This window comes from Poeciliopsis prolifica, unplaced genomic scaffold (genome assembly GCF_027474105.1).
Source record: "Poeciliopsis prolifica strain line A6 unplaced genomic scaffold, Auburn_PproV2 SCAFFOLD002, whole genome shotgun sequence".
NCBI classification, from domain to species: Eukaryota; Metazoa; Chordata; class Actinopteri; order Cyprinodontiformes; family Poeciliidae; genus Poeciliopsis; species Poeciliopsis prolifica.
In genome coordinates, this window is record NW_026562377.1 from 1,428,535 (window position 1) to 1,444,038 (window position 15,504).

The following is a 15,504-nucleotide window of genomic DNA, read 5'->3' on the forward strand; positions in this document are numbered from 1 at the left end:
GTCGGTCGATACTAGTTTGTGGATGGGGGAATCCTGCTGGCCGCTGGCTGGAACCTGTTGCTTCGTAGTTCCGTGTTGTGCAATGGACGGGTGAGTTATCCCATCGACTTCACTGCTCTTCTTACATGTAGTTTCTGACTGTTTACTTCCATATGAGATCAGACACACAAACGTGTTGAAAGGTGCTGTAGTTTTCCGCAGAGTATCGGGTTCTGTTGTTGTGAAAAGAAGCTGTCGGAGAAGTTTGCGTTTGTCAAATAAACAGGAAACGAAGCTACGTTAGCAGGTTAGCCGCAGTGCTAGCCTCTCAACGGGCCATTATCTGCGGGAACAAGTCCCCTAACACTGCCCAGCAGTACGCGGTCACATATTTACCCGGAGAAACAAGCTTCATAGCTTCTTTTGTCTCGTTTATGTCTGGTTTATAAATAATTTGCTGGAGGCGTCTCAAACTTCCAGCTCTCATCTCTACGGTAACGGTGTGTCTCACGCCCACTGCTACTGTTTTATCACTTTGAGGAAGTGAAAAAACAAATAAAAAGTAACTTACAGGACATAATTCTGAGCCGAATTAGCGAATTATTGCTAAAATGCATGTTGAGCTGCTAAACAGTTGTTTATGTGTCTTTTTTGCTTTTAAAAATTGAGAAGAAATTTAAATGGTTGGAATTTTAAATGGAGTTCTGTTTAGGAGCCGAAGTTGTAAACGGAAGTAGCTTCTATTACTGAAACTACGTTGATTGGTGGGTTTTATTGATTGTTTCTTTACTTTTTTGTAGTTTTTTTCTTTTTGTTAACGTGTTTAACTTGTTAAATGTTTTGTTTTAAGGGACAGAAAAATGCGTAAAATAACTCAAAGAATGCCTTGATCCAAAATCAGAGCTATCTTATTAACCCAAAGGAAAATTTGCTTTACATTTTTTCCTATTTTCTTTTGTATTAAAAACAAATTTTTGAGGAAACGTTTAACACATTCTGAGTTGAGATTTGAAGGAGTTTAATTTTAGTTCTAAAAACTTTTTAAAGTAGTTTGAGAAATATAATCAGATTTTAAATGAAATTATTACTGGAACAGAGCTGAACTTCCCCAAGGTGTTTTTGCACACCTTCATATTCGATCAACATTGCATACTTCCAGGTCAAATTACAGGAGTTTTAAGGCATTAATGCCATTTCTGCATTCATTTTCCTTAGTTTAAACCCTCTGAGCATTTAGTTTGAACTCCTCTTGATGTTTTGCTGCATCACCAGTCCAGCCTGTTAGCAAACCCATAAACCCCTGAAGGTCTCACCAGGCGACTCTTCTGGTGCTGGAGAATATTCTTCGTCAGGAGTCATCATCATGCCCTGCGGGGTCTGCAGGCCGACCAGCCGGTTTCTCACTCATCCTATGTAGCTCTGAAAAGATCACACACCTCTGGTAAAGCGCCATGCGTTTGTGACGTTGAAAATCGTTTTCCAAATTCTCCACGTTATCTGCTTAAAAGTTAAAAAAAAAAAAAGTTATTGTAGCAACCTGGGTGTGTTTACATCCTATTATTATCACCATATAAAAGCAGCTGAGGTTATGTTCAAGATGGATGATGTTAGGATCTAAACGTCAGTGACCTTTGAAACCCAAAACTGTAATGCGTGGGAAATTTATCAGTCAGTCAAGTTTATTTGTGCAGCACATTTCAGCAGCAAGGCAGTTCAAAGTGCTTTACATAATAAAAACTCAAAAATAAAGTCATAAAAGTAAATGCAGTCGCTAATTGAGAACAAACTTTATATTTTGTCAAAAATTAGCAATAATCATCAAATATTTTGGTCAGGGTTTCATTTATTATGGTACAAAAGCAGCAAACAGGCAGGTTTTAGCGTTGATTTAAAACCACTGGTGGTCCGCCAGCGCCCCCTGGTGGAAAGCAGGATACTGCATGTAGCCTTTTGTTTATTTCCGTGACGTCATCTCAAAGTGCGACGCTACAACTGGCTGACCATGCAACTCAAGTCTACTTTTCTGTTATTGTACTTCCAAGCCCTAAAATATTATTCATGCGCACACCAGGTAGTTTAGAACAACTTCTTTTTTTGTTTTCATATGTTTGACATTATTCAACCCAAATTAGACTTTTTCACTCCAGTCTGAACTTTTACTGCACTGATTGCAGTTTCCGGGCGATTACCAAATCTGACCTGCCAGTTTTTATCTAATACCAATTTTTTTTTTACATAAAACACAAATCTCAACAAGGTGGAAATAAACACTGGTTGCTAATATCGGCCCAGTTTCACAGACTGGTTCACTTTTGTCAAGAAATGACTAAAATCAGTTGATGCAATACTAATTTTGGTGCATCTTGTGTTTTGTTTTATTGTATATAACTTCAGTTGAACCCAGTGGGTTTATTCCAGTCTAATTCTTTAGCATCTCAGAATTGTGTAGATTTTCAGACTTCTCAGAGCCACTGTGTCTTTTCTGTGTGAATCATCGTCTTTCATTTCTTTTGCAAGGATTTATTTTATGAGAATTGCTGAAGCTTTTTCACACATCCAGAGACTCAAATATTATATAAATTTTTTTTTCTCTATGTCCACAGAAAGCTTGTTTTGTATTTATTGTAGCATAGCGAGACCTCTCTGTCTGCTGCAGGTTTACTTCAGGATTTTGTCGATCATTTTGTTCATTCTTTTCCGTAAAAAGTTTTGACACATTTTCCTGAACCAGTAGGAGTAAAACAACCAGAACCAGGCTCCTAAAAGCTGTTGGACTTGTTGCTTCAGAGTTCGTTCAAAGCATTTTGGCCGACATCAGGCTGTTTTTGGTTGACTTTTAAAGAAAACAGTTTGTTAACCAAAGCAGATTTAACAGGAACAAAACTTCTGCTGTGACCAAACACATGTTCATTATTTGCATTTTATCATTTCCTGCTGCAGATGTGGCCTGACACACGCAGGAGTTTGTTTTTACGTTTCTGTAAGAATGAGGATCAACAAACTGTCCAGACTCCAGCATTCAAACTCGGTGCTTTTATTTCCAGACTTTTAAAATGCCTCATTTGGTCAGCTTTGTGTTTTTTATATAAAATTATGCATATTTTTCACAAATGTGGTGTTTTATCAAAGTTTTAGAAATCCTTCATCTCCATGGCAACCATTCAGTTTCTAAAACGCGTTGGTGGATGTAGCCCCGCCTTCCAGACGGAGTTCCTCCCACACTCAGCTCCTTCAGACTAGCCAGCAGCTATTAGCAAACAGCTGGTGGAACTGCTGGTCTCATTGTAGGAGCTACTTCCCAGAGCAAGGCTGGTAAAAACATTTAAGGTTTAATAGAGAAGCCATGTTGAGATCACTTCCTGGAGGCGGAGCTTAAAAAGAGCAGGAAGTTTTAAAGAGACAGAAGCCCAATTTAAATCAGGAAGTCAAATTTCTAAAGTAAGAAAGCATTTTTAATACCATTTCACCCACATCATCATATTGTTGTTTCTGAGTTTTAAAAAGAAAGCATTTTGGCGTTTTTAGCACAGTTATAACAAATGATGTTAACATAATTCCTTGATTGTGCTGTAAAGTGGAACAATGTGCCTGGAAAACACATAAAACTGGCCCTTTAAATATGATTGATGTTTTAATTGCACTAGCTCCAGTGCTGACCCACAGTGTTGCACTTTGGCTGTTTAATTTCAGTCTGAAACATGATTATTTTAAAATGAAATGACAGTTTTGGGTTTGGTTCCGACTGTAGAAACGGTTCTGATTTAGTATTTAGTGTGAGTCATGATTTTAGAGCAGAGCGACCCAGAAGCAGTTAATAATAATAATAATAATAATAATAATAATTGTTGGTGGTGGTGGTGCAGCGGCTCTGCTTGGTCTCACTGCCGTCTCTGCTGGGCTCCTCTCCGTCTCCTCCTGCCTCTCCGCTCGCGCCGTCTCTTAACCTCCACCATTTTCTGCCCTTTTATTTGTTTATTATTTTCTTTTTGCTGTTTTTGAGTTTTTCTCCCTGCTGCTTCTAACATGCTTTCTTTTCTTCACAGCAGTGTCCACCACGATATAACAGTTGGTACTAAGGTAGGCACCTCTGCTTGTTCTTCCTCCTGCTTTCCATCCTTGCTGCTGGTTTGTTGCTCTGTTTGCTCTCAGTCCAGTTTGAGGATTCGTCTTTAAGCTTTCTGTGGTTCTAATTGATTATTAACTGCAAACTAAATCTGGTAAATAACGGTTCTCGATGATGAAGGATTAGAAATCACAGTTCAACACGTTTGAGTTCCTAAAATTTTCCTGATTTTTCTGATTTGTGAAAATCTGATTCTCATGATCTCTATAAATGATTACACTGCAAAAAATCTAAATCTTTCCAAGTATTTTGGTCAAGTTTCTAGTGCAAATGCCTTAGTAGACTTTTAAAAAAAATTAAGATATAGTCCAAACTTTTGTCCTCTGAGGCCAAAACCAGCAAATTTAAGATACTCATTGGCCCAAAAAATAATTTAAGCTCATTTTTGCATTTCAAATTTTTGTGATTTTGTTTTACTTGTAAAATCCATAAATCCTCACAAATCCAAAACAAAAGTAAAAGAAGAAAAACTGATCATTTAAAAAAAAAAGTTCAGGGTTGTTGGTTATTTTCTGTTTTGTTGGCCAAATTTTGACCTTGCTTGAAATAATCAAAGTTATTTCAGAGGCCACAAATGGCCCCCAGACCACAGTTTTAACACCCCTGACAGACATGCTTGATTTAAGTCAGTAGTTCCTTTAATATTGATCATTAATCACGATTAGTTGTTCAAGCCCTAAGTTAAAATATTTGGTTTCTATTAATTTTCCAGCTTAGCTCTTCACATAAATTCCTGCAGAACTGATTTTTGCCAAACAAAAATATCACTTAAAATTTTACTGTGATATTTTGTTGTACTATTGCAGTTAAAATAAAAATTATGATAAAAAAAAACATTATTTTTGACATAACTGAATAAAAGTGATTGCATGACACAAATACTGCTATTGGAAAACAAACATTTAGTCATATTTCCAAATGTACTGATATTTATTGATGCTCTTGTGTAACAAATAGGTGAAGAAAATATTAAAATCTTCAGATATTTAACATCTTATCTGTTGCCATGATGAGAAATGTTCAACAGAACAGTTATTGATTCCACAGATCTGTTGAGATAATTATCGTTTAACTTGCTGTTTTTTGTCAGCCATACAGAGTTTGTTTCTCTTCGTGTGAACAGCGTTTGGCCGATTTATCACATCTCTAAGGAATGCAGTAATTGGACAGTAAAACTGGAAGATACTAGAGCGTGTTGGAGCATTTACAGCCCACGATCCGCTGAGGACAGACGAGTTTATGTGTGTGATCGATCCAGCGATATGTTTCGGCCGTATTTGGTGTGACTGTGTGAATGGATTGCTCTGCAGCCTGCTGTCAGAAAGTGTTTCTGTTCAAGGTGAGAGCAGGAAGTTGTGGATTTACTGTCAGGTCACTTCATACCTTCACACTGCTTAGTATGAAGCGTAAAAACACCACAAATCCAGCGCCGCAGTGGTTAAATGCAGCAAGGCGTTCTTACTTGGATTGAATTATATGTTTTATGGCATCACATTCCTGCCAAAAACCACGAGGAATTGCAACAACACATTTATTAAAGGGGCGGTATCATGTGAAATTTCCATCCTGTTATGTTATTTCCTTTGATCCTTTCATGTTTGAGAAATCCTTTAGTTTCCATAGCAACCATCCAGCTGTGCAAAACACCTGAGTGAACCTAGCCCCGCCTTCAGGACACAGCTCCTCCCCACTCAGCTCCTTCAGACTAGTCAACAGCAATTAGCAAACATCTGCTGAGCTCATTATAGGAGCTGCTGCTCCGAGCAATGCTAGTAAAATATCGTTAAAGGGTTAATAGAGGAGCCATGTTGGAATGACTTCCTGGAGGCGGAGCTTCAAAAGAGCAGGAGCTTCTTAAAGAGACAGAGGCCTGATTTCAAGGCATTATATTAAAAAGTCAAGTTTCTTATAAGTTACATCTAATGTGTTTATAGGCTGAAAATTGTGGAAATTTGTAATTTTTATGCTTAAATGGAGAGAATTAATAAAAGTTAATACATCTTAGGGCTGAGCAATAAGGCTGAAATATTCATATCAGTCGATATTGATAATTATAGATAATTAGTTTTTTGCTTTAAATATCTGAAATGCTGCCATTTGTATTATTTTTAAACAGTTATGAGGGACAGCAGAAAAACAAACCGCATATTGTTGCTAGGCAACCAAGGAATGAGTGGGTGAGTTGAAGCCACCAACTTAGCTGAGTTAGCTTCAGCTGGGCTAAGGCCTTTCCTCTGTGTACGTTCCCCAGAATGCAGTGCGGAAAATGGAAGCATACTTTCTTTTACTTTTAATGAGATGTTTAGTTTTGAGCCGGTTTCCTGTTTAGTGCGGATTGGTTATTGTTTAGCAGTAAAGCTTTTTGATATTTGAAAAACGTTGTTAGCATGTGTTCAGTCCTGCCTTGGTTTCTTCCGGAACGCGGCGTCGTTCGGAGAATCGGTAACATCTGAGGGGATCAGAGAGCAGGAAGTGATGCAATGAGCGGGGGCGGCGTCCTCTCCGGTTTCCTCCTGTCACCTCGGGCGAGTAACTTGAAGCCAGTTCAGTGCTAATCCCCGGTTCTGTTAGCGAGACCAGAACCGCCCCAGATAATCCACAGAAAGGAAAGCTGCAGGTTTCAGGAATTCCCAGCAGGTCTGTGACTGTTGGGAATAATCCCAGATTAACTGATGTTCGGAAGAAAACTGGTAAAATGTTCCAATCAACATTTCTTCCCAGGTGATTAGTTTGATGAACGGTAAAGGGGCCAGCAGGTGAGCAGGGTGGCGTCGTGTTCAGACAGGCCTGATGGAAACATCTGAGAGTGTTTGGGAAAGCATGCAGTCATTCCTCATCCGTGTCAATGAGTTTCTGTTCAGATGATTTCTGTGACTCTGGTGATTAACCTGATTCAAAATGCATCACCTTTTCCATAGTTTATTAATAAGTTGGATGTCTCACTACATTGGCCTGTTTGGTATGACATTAAAGTGAAATAAGAACGTTTATTAAAATGCAGATACACTGTGTTGCACCTAATGTGGTCCCTTGAAAGAAGACTTTAATTGGTGGGTAATATTTGCCTGAATTAAAGATAAAGGAGTCGCCATCTGCATAAAGCACCTGGTGAGATAATTCATGAATTGGATTTGAGTCACAAAATAAATCAGTAACGGCTCCCGGGCTGCACTTTGGACTCTTATTACTGTGAAATGAGATTTAGGATTAATTCACGGCAGCCCAGTTCAGTCCGCTTTAATCCGACTCCAGTCCGCTTGTTTAGAAAGTCCAGTTCATTTGTGGAAGGTGAACTCGGCTCCGCCTCCAAGCCTCAGTCTGGTTCAGTTGAAGTGAACTCTGGTGCAGTCGGAAAACGTATGTGAACGCCAAGCGGACTGGAGACCACTACAAAATCAGGAAGTGGACTACAGCGCAGGGCATTCTGGGTAAATACAGACAAAACAAACACGCTAGGCTAGTGCTAGCAGGAGAAATGGCTCATTGTCTTTTATAAAAGACCAAAAGGAAATCCTTGATGCCACTCCACTTTTTTTTCCATTTGGTGAAGAAGGAAGTTGCGCTTAGTGTCTTCTTCTTCTGTGTCATTTTCTTCAGTGGTTCTTGGTGCAGCACCCCCACAGGCCAATAGGGGAACAGGTTGCTCAAAGGGTTTGGTTGGTTTGACTCAGAGCAGAGAAAGAACCACAGCAGCTGGAGATGGAGCAGATGTTTCATCTTTGGTCACCAGTCAAACCAAATCTATGGAAGTATTACGAGAAAAAAAGAGAGACGGATTCTTAAATTGTCATGAACCTGCAGAGGAACCAGTTTAATTCAGAAACATGCAGCTTTATCTGGAGGCAGAGTGGCCAAAAGTTTCACTCAAGTAAGAATAGCGATACGTCAAATAAAATAACTCAAGGTAAAAGAAACAGTACAGCATAGTAAAAGTGTTTATTTCAAAAACGTTACTCAGGTGAATCTGAGTAAATGTAACTAGTTACTTCACAACTCTGGGAAATCTTTATTATTATCTTTATTAAGGACAGTGCACATTAATGGACAGTCAACACCTGAAGTAATCTTCAGGTGAACCCTGGTAGCTTTTCAGTTTCTCGCTATATTTCATTTAAACCGTGGAAACAGTTCCTGAGCTTCAGTTTTCTATCATTTCCATCAACAATGAGATATTTTCAGTTCCTCAGTGATGCGGCGCGACGAGCCACATCATCAGTGATGTCATCAGAAGGAGCAGCGCGGCAGTTCGGTCATTTCATGGCGGTTCGCTGGCGGCCGCTGAGCGCGGCTCCTTTGTCCAGCAGCTGTCGGCCGGAGATGGAGACGGAGATAGAGGGCTCAGCGGAGAGAGGCGCTCGGGTTTCTGCTGCTTTTATTATTCATGGGAGGATCGGTAAGCAGATCCCAGCAGCTTCATGCAGGTAGAAAGAAAAAGCCAGAAACCTTTGGCTTCCTGGAGCGATGAAACGATGAGGCAGCAAAACTGGAAGCAGAGAAATGCAGCGTAGCAGTAAAAACCATCCTTCATTTTCCTTTATGGCCTTCCAAACAGCCAACAACCTGTAAAATTTAAAAAAGTCCAGATCAATAATAGCTCTTCAGACTTTTCGAGCGTTGATGTGCGTTCCGATCAATACGCTGGCTGTTTCCATTTCAAATATGAGCAAAAATTTGTCAGTTTTCTACCAATGTCAAAAAAACACAAGTCTGACCGTAAGTAATCCACACCATCTTGGTAGGCAATCCAAGAAATCAATCCAAGCAATCGATCCATGGCTTCCAGCTGAACAAACAACCTTGACCAATGTGAGAGAAAAGATGCATGAACAAAATGGCGGCTCTCAGGATGGACCCGTATGAAAATATGTCAAGCTGCCTCTAATCTCATACTGCGGTACAACTGCCTGGTGAACATGAAGCCCAACCTGGAGGAGCTTCACGGCCTGAAATCTATGAACGCGTAAAATCAGAGTTTAAGCGGCTTTTTAAAGGATGTACAAACTCTTTGGGTGAATAAAAAGGTTTGTGACAGGCAGAATAAGTACGTGTAATAACAAATACGCAGGCTACATGTTTGTCTTAGCTTGCAGCTAAAAGCTACATAAGCTAAGCTAATTTTGCTAGTAGTACAGTCAATAGCGATATTTATCTTAGTATTTCACAGTGGTGGTTAAAGTGCCCCGGCCTACCAAGATGGCGCGGATCACGCCCAGTTCAGACCTGTTGGGAGTTATTTATTAAAGTGCAAAAAATCAATATTTATTTAAAAACTTTTGTTATGGTTGCCTTTTTTATGTGTTATAGTAGTTGGTGTTTAGGTATAGTTTAATGTCTTCCAATAACATAATTACCTTATCAGATTTTCAATTTTCTTGTCAACTTTAAACACTTTTTATCTGAGTTTTTTGCATTTTTATTGGTGAATCTTAACTGAAACCTTCACTCTTGGTTTCCTGTGAAGCATTCTGGTTGAACTCTGTAGTTTGAGTCCTTCAGCCAGAGATGAAGGCCCTTCAGTTTGCTGAATGAGACTCTGCCTGTTTGTCAGCATCTGTTTTTTATTGAACTGGTTCAGGAATTTACCCCCCGGCTCCCTCTGCTGGTGGGGCGGTAATCAGAGGCTGCAGGTGATGTTCATGTGACAGGATGTGTTTCCAGTGTTCCTGCCGGTTTGATTCAAATTCACCACAGTTGCATCTGTGAGGCGCCATCTGCTGTAGAAGTGTGTCACTGCATCACTTTCTCTGAAGGAGAAACTATCTGACTGATAAAGGGTTTTTGCCCAACAGTCTTGTGTACAGGAGGAAAACTCGTTAGCACACCTGTGATTTTCCACTTCTTTAATTCACAAAGTTTTTTTGTTTTTTTTTTACTGTTTGCAAAATTAAAACTTAAAAGTTTTATGGCCGATTAAATGATCGCCAGTGTCCTCTTCTACACCGTGGTGTGCTGGGGAGGCAGCACATCCAAGAAGGACACGTCCAGACTGGACAAACTGATCAGGCGTGCCGGCTCTGTGGTCGGCATGAAGTTGGACTCTCTGGTGACGGTGGCAGAGGCGAGGACACTGAACAAACTGCTGGACATCATGGACGATAGCAGCCACCCTCTACATGCCGTCATCAGCAGCCAGAGGAGCCGGTTCAGTGACAGACTGCTGCTTCCCAAGTGCTGGACCAATAGATTCAAGAACTCCTTTGTCCCCCACGCCTTCAGACTGTACAACTCCTCACTGGGGGGTCGGAGGTAACACAGGACAGAGGGAAGAAGGAGTAGTTTTTCTACAAATGTGAACTCCATATTTATCAGGCCAAACCATACAGTGCAATACCATATCACTGGTCAATCTATCCACCAAATTGCTATAATTTCCTTTTGTGTTGTATTTATATTCTTTGTTTTGTATTTAATTTGTATTTTTTTGTATTCTTTTGTGTATGCTTACTGTGTGCCACATTTTTGCCTGTGAGCTGCTGGTAACTATAATTTCCTGAGGGAGTCTTCCCAAGGGATCAATAAAGTCAAGTCTAAGTCTAAGTCTAAGTCTATGAATTTTATTTTTATTTTCAGAGAGGATCCGACGAGCTTTTCTCCAGCGTCTCCAGCGACCCATATATCATGAGCACCACAGGTCAGAAATTCACCTAAAGTTTCATTGTTTTTCTATCAATTTTTAAATTTTGGATAAAAATGATCAGCTGTGGTACTTTGCTTCATGATTTCTTCCACACAAGAATGATTTCAAGTTTAAAATGTTTTAACATTTTGGAACATTGAAACATCTTTAAAATTGGAAAAATTTGCAACAGCAATAAAACACGAAGATCCATTTTGTATTGTATAAAAGTTTATCGTAGAATATCAAAGTTCTTTGAGGAACAGCTGGAGTATGAATTAACTGTATGTCAAAAAGATTTAGAGCTGTTGCAGGACCCCATCTCCCTGATGGAGGCCAAAAAACTGATGGCTAACAATGACTATTATTGGTTTTAGTCGTCAAGTCTCTGACAGACTGTCAGTAGAACAGGTGATTCAAATAGCTAATGTACCACTGGGGTGTTAGCTTAGCTAGTAGCAGTAGTAACTAATGTACCACTGAGCTGTTAGCTTAGCTAATAGCAGTAGTAACTAATGTACCACTGAGGTGTTAGCTTAGCAAGTAGCAGTAGTAACTAATGTACCACTGAGCTGTTAGCTTAGCTAATAGCTGTAGTAACTAATGTACTACTGAGGTGTTAGCTTAGCTAGTAGCAGTAGTAACTAATGTACCACTGAGCTGTTAGCTTAGCTAATAGCTGTAGTAACTAATGTACTACTGAGGTGTTAGCTTAGCTAGTAGCAGTAGTAACTAATGTACCACTGAGCTGTTAGCTTAGCTAATAGCTGTAGTAACTGATGTACCACTGAGCTGTTAGCTTAGCAAGTAGCAGTAGTAACTAATGTACCACAGAGCTGTTAGCTTAGCTAATAGCAGTAGTAACTAATGTACCACTGAGCTGTTAGCTTAGCAAGTAGCAGTAGTAACTAATGTACCACTGAGCTGTTAGCTTAGCAAGTAGCAGTAGTAACTAATGTACCACAGAGCTGTTAGCTTAGCTAATAGCAGTAGTAACTAATGTACCACCGAGGTGTTAGCGTAGCTAATCTACTACAGCGATCACTTACTAAGCATAAAACAAACATGAAACTAATGAATCTTTTGATCTTTGTGTGGAAAATATTTCAGTGTTGAAACTTGAAACATAAAGTGGCGTTGTTGTCCGTTGCTACGGCAACAAGTCTGTGTGTTGCGTAGCTGACACAGACAGCGAGAAAAAAGAATGCGAGTGGTTTTGAGTTCTTCTTCGGTGGTTTTTCTGAATGGACTCTGTCTTATTGCCCTGCGCCGTTGTGCACAATAACATGCAGGGGTCGAGAAAACGACCTCACCACTTAGTGGTTGAACGCTCTGACATGTTGCTCCTGCAGCCAATGGCAACGACAGCAAGAAGTTCAAAGGTGACATAAGAGGCCCCAGCCTACCTTCGAGGGTCATCCACATCCGCAAGCTTCCCAGTGACATCACAGAGGCCGAGGTCATCAGCCTGGGCCTGCCGTTCGGCGACGTCACTAACCTGCTGATGCTGAAAGCCAAGAACCAGGTACAGGTCGTCGCCATGAGCTTTAAGGTCCTGAATTTGAGTTGTTGAAATCTGTCCTGTCGCCTGTCAGGCCTTCTTGGAGATGAACTCGGAGGAAGCAGCTCAGAACATGGTGGGTTATTACTCCACTATGATGCCCGTCATCCGACACCAACCCGTCTACCTGCAGTTCTCCAACCACAAGGAGTTAAAAACGGACAACTCCCCCAATCAGGAGGTAACTCCCACTCCCTCCAGACTGGTGGCCCCTGGTTGCCCCCTGGTGGCCCCTGGTGGCCCCTGTTAACTGCTCTCTCTCTGCCAGAGGGCCCAAGCGGCTCTGAGGGCCCTCAGCTCCTCCCATGTGGACCCGCAGATGGCCGCTCCCAGCACGGTGCTGAGGGTGGTGGTGGAGAACCTGCTGTACCCGGTCACCCTGGACGCTCTCTGCCAGGTGAGAACATTGCTTTTACCAAACGTTGCACCTTTAGAGGAACGATTAGCTTCAGGTTTTGCAGGTTGAAACTAAAGATCAGGCTGAAATCTGGGTTTGAACCTTCAGAGTTACAAAGTCGCCCTTCTGGAATGTGTCAGTTTTGATGAATCACATATATTCATAACCGAGGCTGAATATATGTGACTGTTTTGATCAAGATGAATTCCAGGCATGTATAATTATATTGTGTTCAGCTCATGCTAATGTCGGCGACCACGGTCCACTTTTCTAAAGAAGCTCCATGAATGACCAGCACTTCCTTAAACACTTTGATCCAGTCTGAAATCGATTTGATGGAAAATGTTGGTAGTTTTTGATGGTTTATCAATTGAAAAGATTCAAAGCATTAAACCTGTCTTTAAACTTTCATCGTGTCTCTGCTCCTGTTTGGTCCTCAGATCTTCTCAAAGTTCGGCACTGTGCTGCGGATCATCATCTTCACCAAGAACAACCAGTTCCAGGCGCTGCTGCAGTTTTCAGACGGCTCATCTGCCCAGGCAGCCAAACTGGTAACCAGTGCTGCTCCCAGCTCCCGGCGCTGCGCCCAGCAGCTCCCGGCGCTGCGCCCAGCTGCTCCCGGCGCTGCGCCCAGCTCCCCCCGGCGCTGCGCCCAGCTCCCGGCGCTGCGCCCAGATCCCGGCGCTGCGCCCAGCTGCGCCCAGCTGATCCCGGCGCTGCGCCCAGATCCCGGCGCTGCGCCCAGATCCCGGTGCTGCGGCGGGCGGCTCCCTGACGGTTCTGTTGTGTTCCAGACTCTGGATGGACAGAACATCTACAACGGCTGCTGCACCCTGAGGATCAGCTTCTCCAAACTCACCAGCCTCAACGTCAAATACAACAACGAGAAGAGCCGGGACTTCACCCGGCCGGACCTGCCGTCCGGAGACAGCCAGCCCGGCCTGGAGCACCCGGCCATGGCCGCCGCCTTCGGTAAGGACGGCCCAACACGCCGCCGCGGGGCGTCTGCTGACGTCTGCTGCAGCAGGGCTTTGCAAAGGGTGGCAAGTTTAACCAGTGAAATAAATGCCTGTTATGCCTGGGCTTATTATTGAATGTATTTGATTAATTATACGATTAATGAATTATTGAACAAGCCAGTTCGTAATTAATGCAAAACTTAATTATAAATTCAATCCTGTGCTTTTCTACTAACTATATATTTGATGTAACTGTTGATTGTAAGGCGGTTGCTGATTTGCTCTCTGAAAGTCTCTGATCTACAGAAACAGATTTTAAAAAGTTGCTCAGAAACCAGACAGGAAGTAGAATCAGCCTCAGATCCTCCTTTCCGATAACGCAGAGCGTTTCTGTGTTGCAGCTCCAGGAATCATTTCTGCGGCGCCGTACGCCGGAGCGACGCACGGCTTTCCACCGGCGTTCGCGATTCAGCCAGCAGGTGAGTCTCACCTGAGGAGCTGCGGCCAATCAGAGGACAGCGTCACAGACTCTGTAACGGGAACGATTCATCACATATTCAACCCAAAAAATGTTTGATGCTAAACTTCTGCTGATTGTGTTTGTTTGATGAAGAAGGAAAAGTATTGATCTGGAGGTTTTTGAAGCGGCTCGTTTTCCTCTTCTAAACCGATTTCGCCAGCAATGATGTCGATTTGTCCCAAGATGAAAATGATTTTTCCTCCCCTGCTGTGAACCAACACCTGGTGAGATGATGGTGGTTTCATCCAGGTTTGTGCGTTTTCCTCTGCAGTGTCCTCCGCCTACCCGGGCCTGACGATGTCGGCTCTCCCCGGAGCGCTGGCCTCCCTGGGCCTGCCCGCCACCGCCAGGCTGGGCTTCCACTCCATCCCCGCCGGACACTCGGTCCTGCTGGTCAGCAACCTGAACCCTGAGGTGAGCGGCGCCGACGGCCAACGCTCGCCCGCCTTAACCGCAAACTGCTGAAAGTATCTGATCAAAATGTCTAAAATCACAGAGCTGAGTGGAATCCTCTGAAACACAAACACTTCCTGTGAGGATTTTAGCTCCGACTTCCTGTTATGACATCATCACCCCCTCCCCGCTTCCACACCTGCATCCTCACACAGAACACACACCTGTTGAGTCATGTTTGAAATGATCTAATTTTACCTGAGTGAAGTCGGCCCACCTTCTTCAAATCTAACAAAAAGGTCTCAAACGTTTTTTGTGCCGTTTAAAGATGTCGAGATATTAATGAGCCTCCAGAGGTCATCAGAGGTCAACCACAGAGCTCATTTACAAAGTCAAACAAGTTTAATTCAACTTTAATTTGTGCAGCAATAATTTTTTTGTGCTGCTTTTGCTTTGAAGATGACCTCTGGTGACCTCTGATGACCTCTGGAAACGTTTTGGTATCTTTGTGACGTCGGAGGCACAAACTCAAACTTGACTCCATTTTGTTAGATTTGAAGGTCGGGCGTTGAGCTTCACTCAGGCTTTTATTTTGACATTATCTAACCCCATCCTCTCCAAAGGTAATTTATCCTTCTGATTGACCCCTCACCTGTCTTTTTGTTTGTTTTTTTTCTCTTCCCCTTTTAATTTGTTGCCATGGAAACGCCTCGGACCCTCCACCTGTCCTGCCCTCCCACCTTTACCTGTCCTGTCCCTCCGCTGCCTTCTCTGCTGTCTTTAAAGAGAGTTACGCCCCACTGCCTCTTTATTCTCTTCGGTATGTTGTCACTAGCTTCTTATTTTTGAATTATCAGTACCACCTGGATGTTCTGGTTTTTGATTTGAATTTCTTTTTATTTTGATTCATGAGAAATGAGTGTCTGCTTGTTTTGTTCGACCTTTTGAGTTGATTT

The 15,504-nt window shown here is 42.1% G+C and overlaps 1 protein-coding gene across 1 annotated transcript in view; it reads left to right on the top strand.

Moving 5' to 3' along the window:
• The window catches only part of ptbp1b (polypyrimidine tract binding protein 1b), a 22,351-nt gene continuing 6,847 nt past the window's right edge, over positions 1–15,504 (top strand). Inside the window, exons 1-11 of the mRNA XM_055055132.1 lie at positions 1–90; positions 4,023–4,056; positions 10,673–10,733; positions 12,071–12,243; positions 12,314–12,460; positions 12,548–12,676; positions 13,117–13,227; positions 13,471–13,648; positions 14,037–14,114; positions 14,427–14,569; positions 15,335–15,368. Coding sequence (XP_054911107.1) covers positions 23–90; positions 4,023–4,056; positions 10,673–10,733; positions 12,071–12,243; positions 12,314–12,460; positions 12,548–12,676; positions 13,117–13,227; positions 13,471–13,648; positions 14,037–14,114; positions 14,427–14,569; positions 15,335–15,368 — 1,156 coding nt within the window. The 5' untranslated portion in view covers positions 1–22. The remainder of the gene's footprint in view (positions 91–4,022; positions 4,057–10,672; positions 10,734–12,070; positions 12,244–12,313; positions 12,461–12,547; positions 12,677–13,116; positions 13,228–13,470; positions 13,649–14,036; positions 14,115–14,426; positions 14,570–15,334; positions 15,369–15,504) is intronic.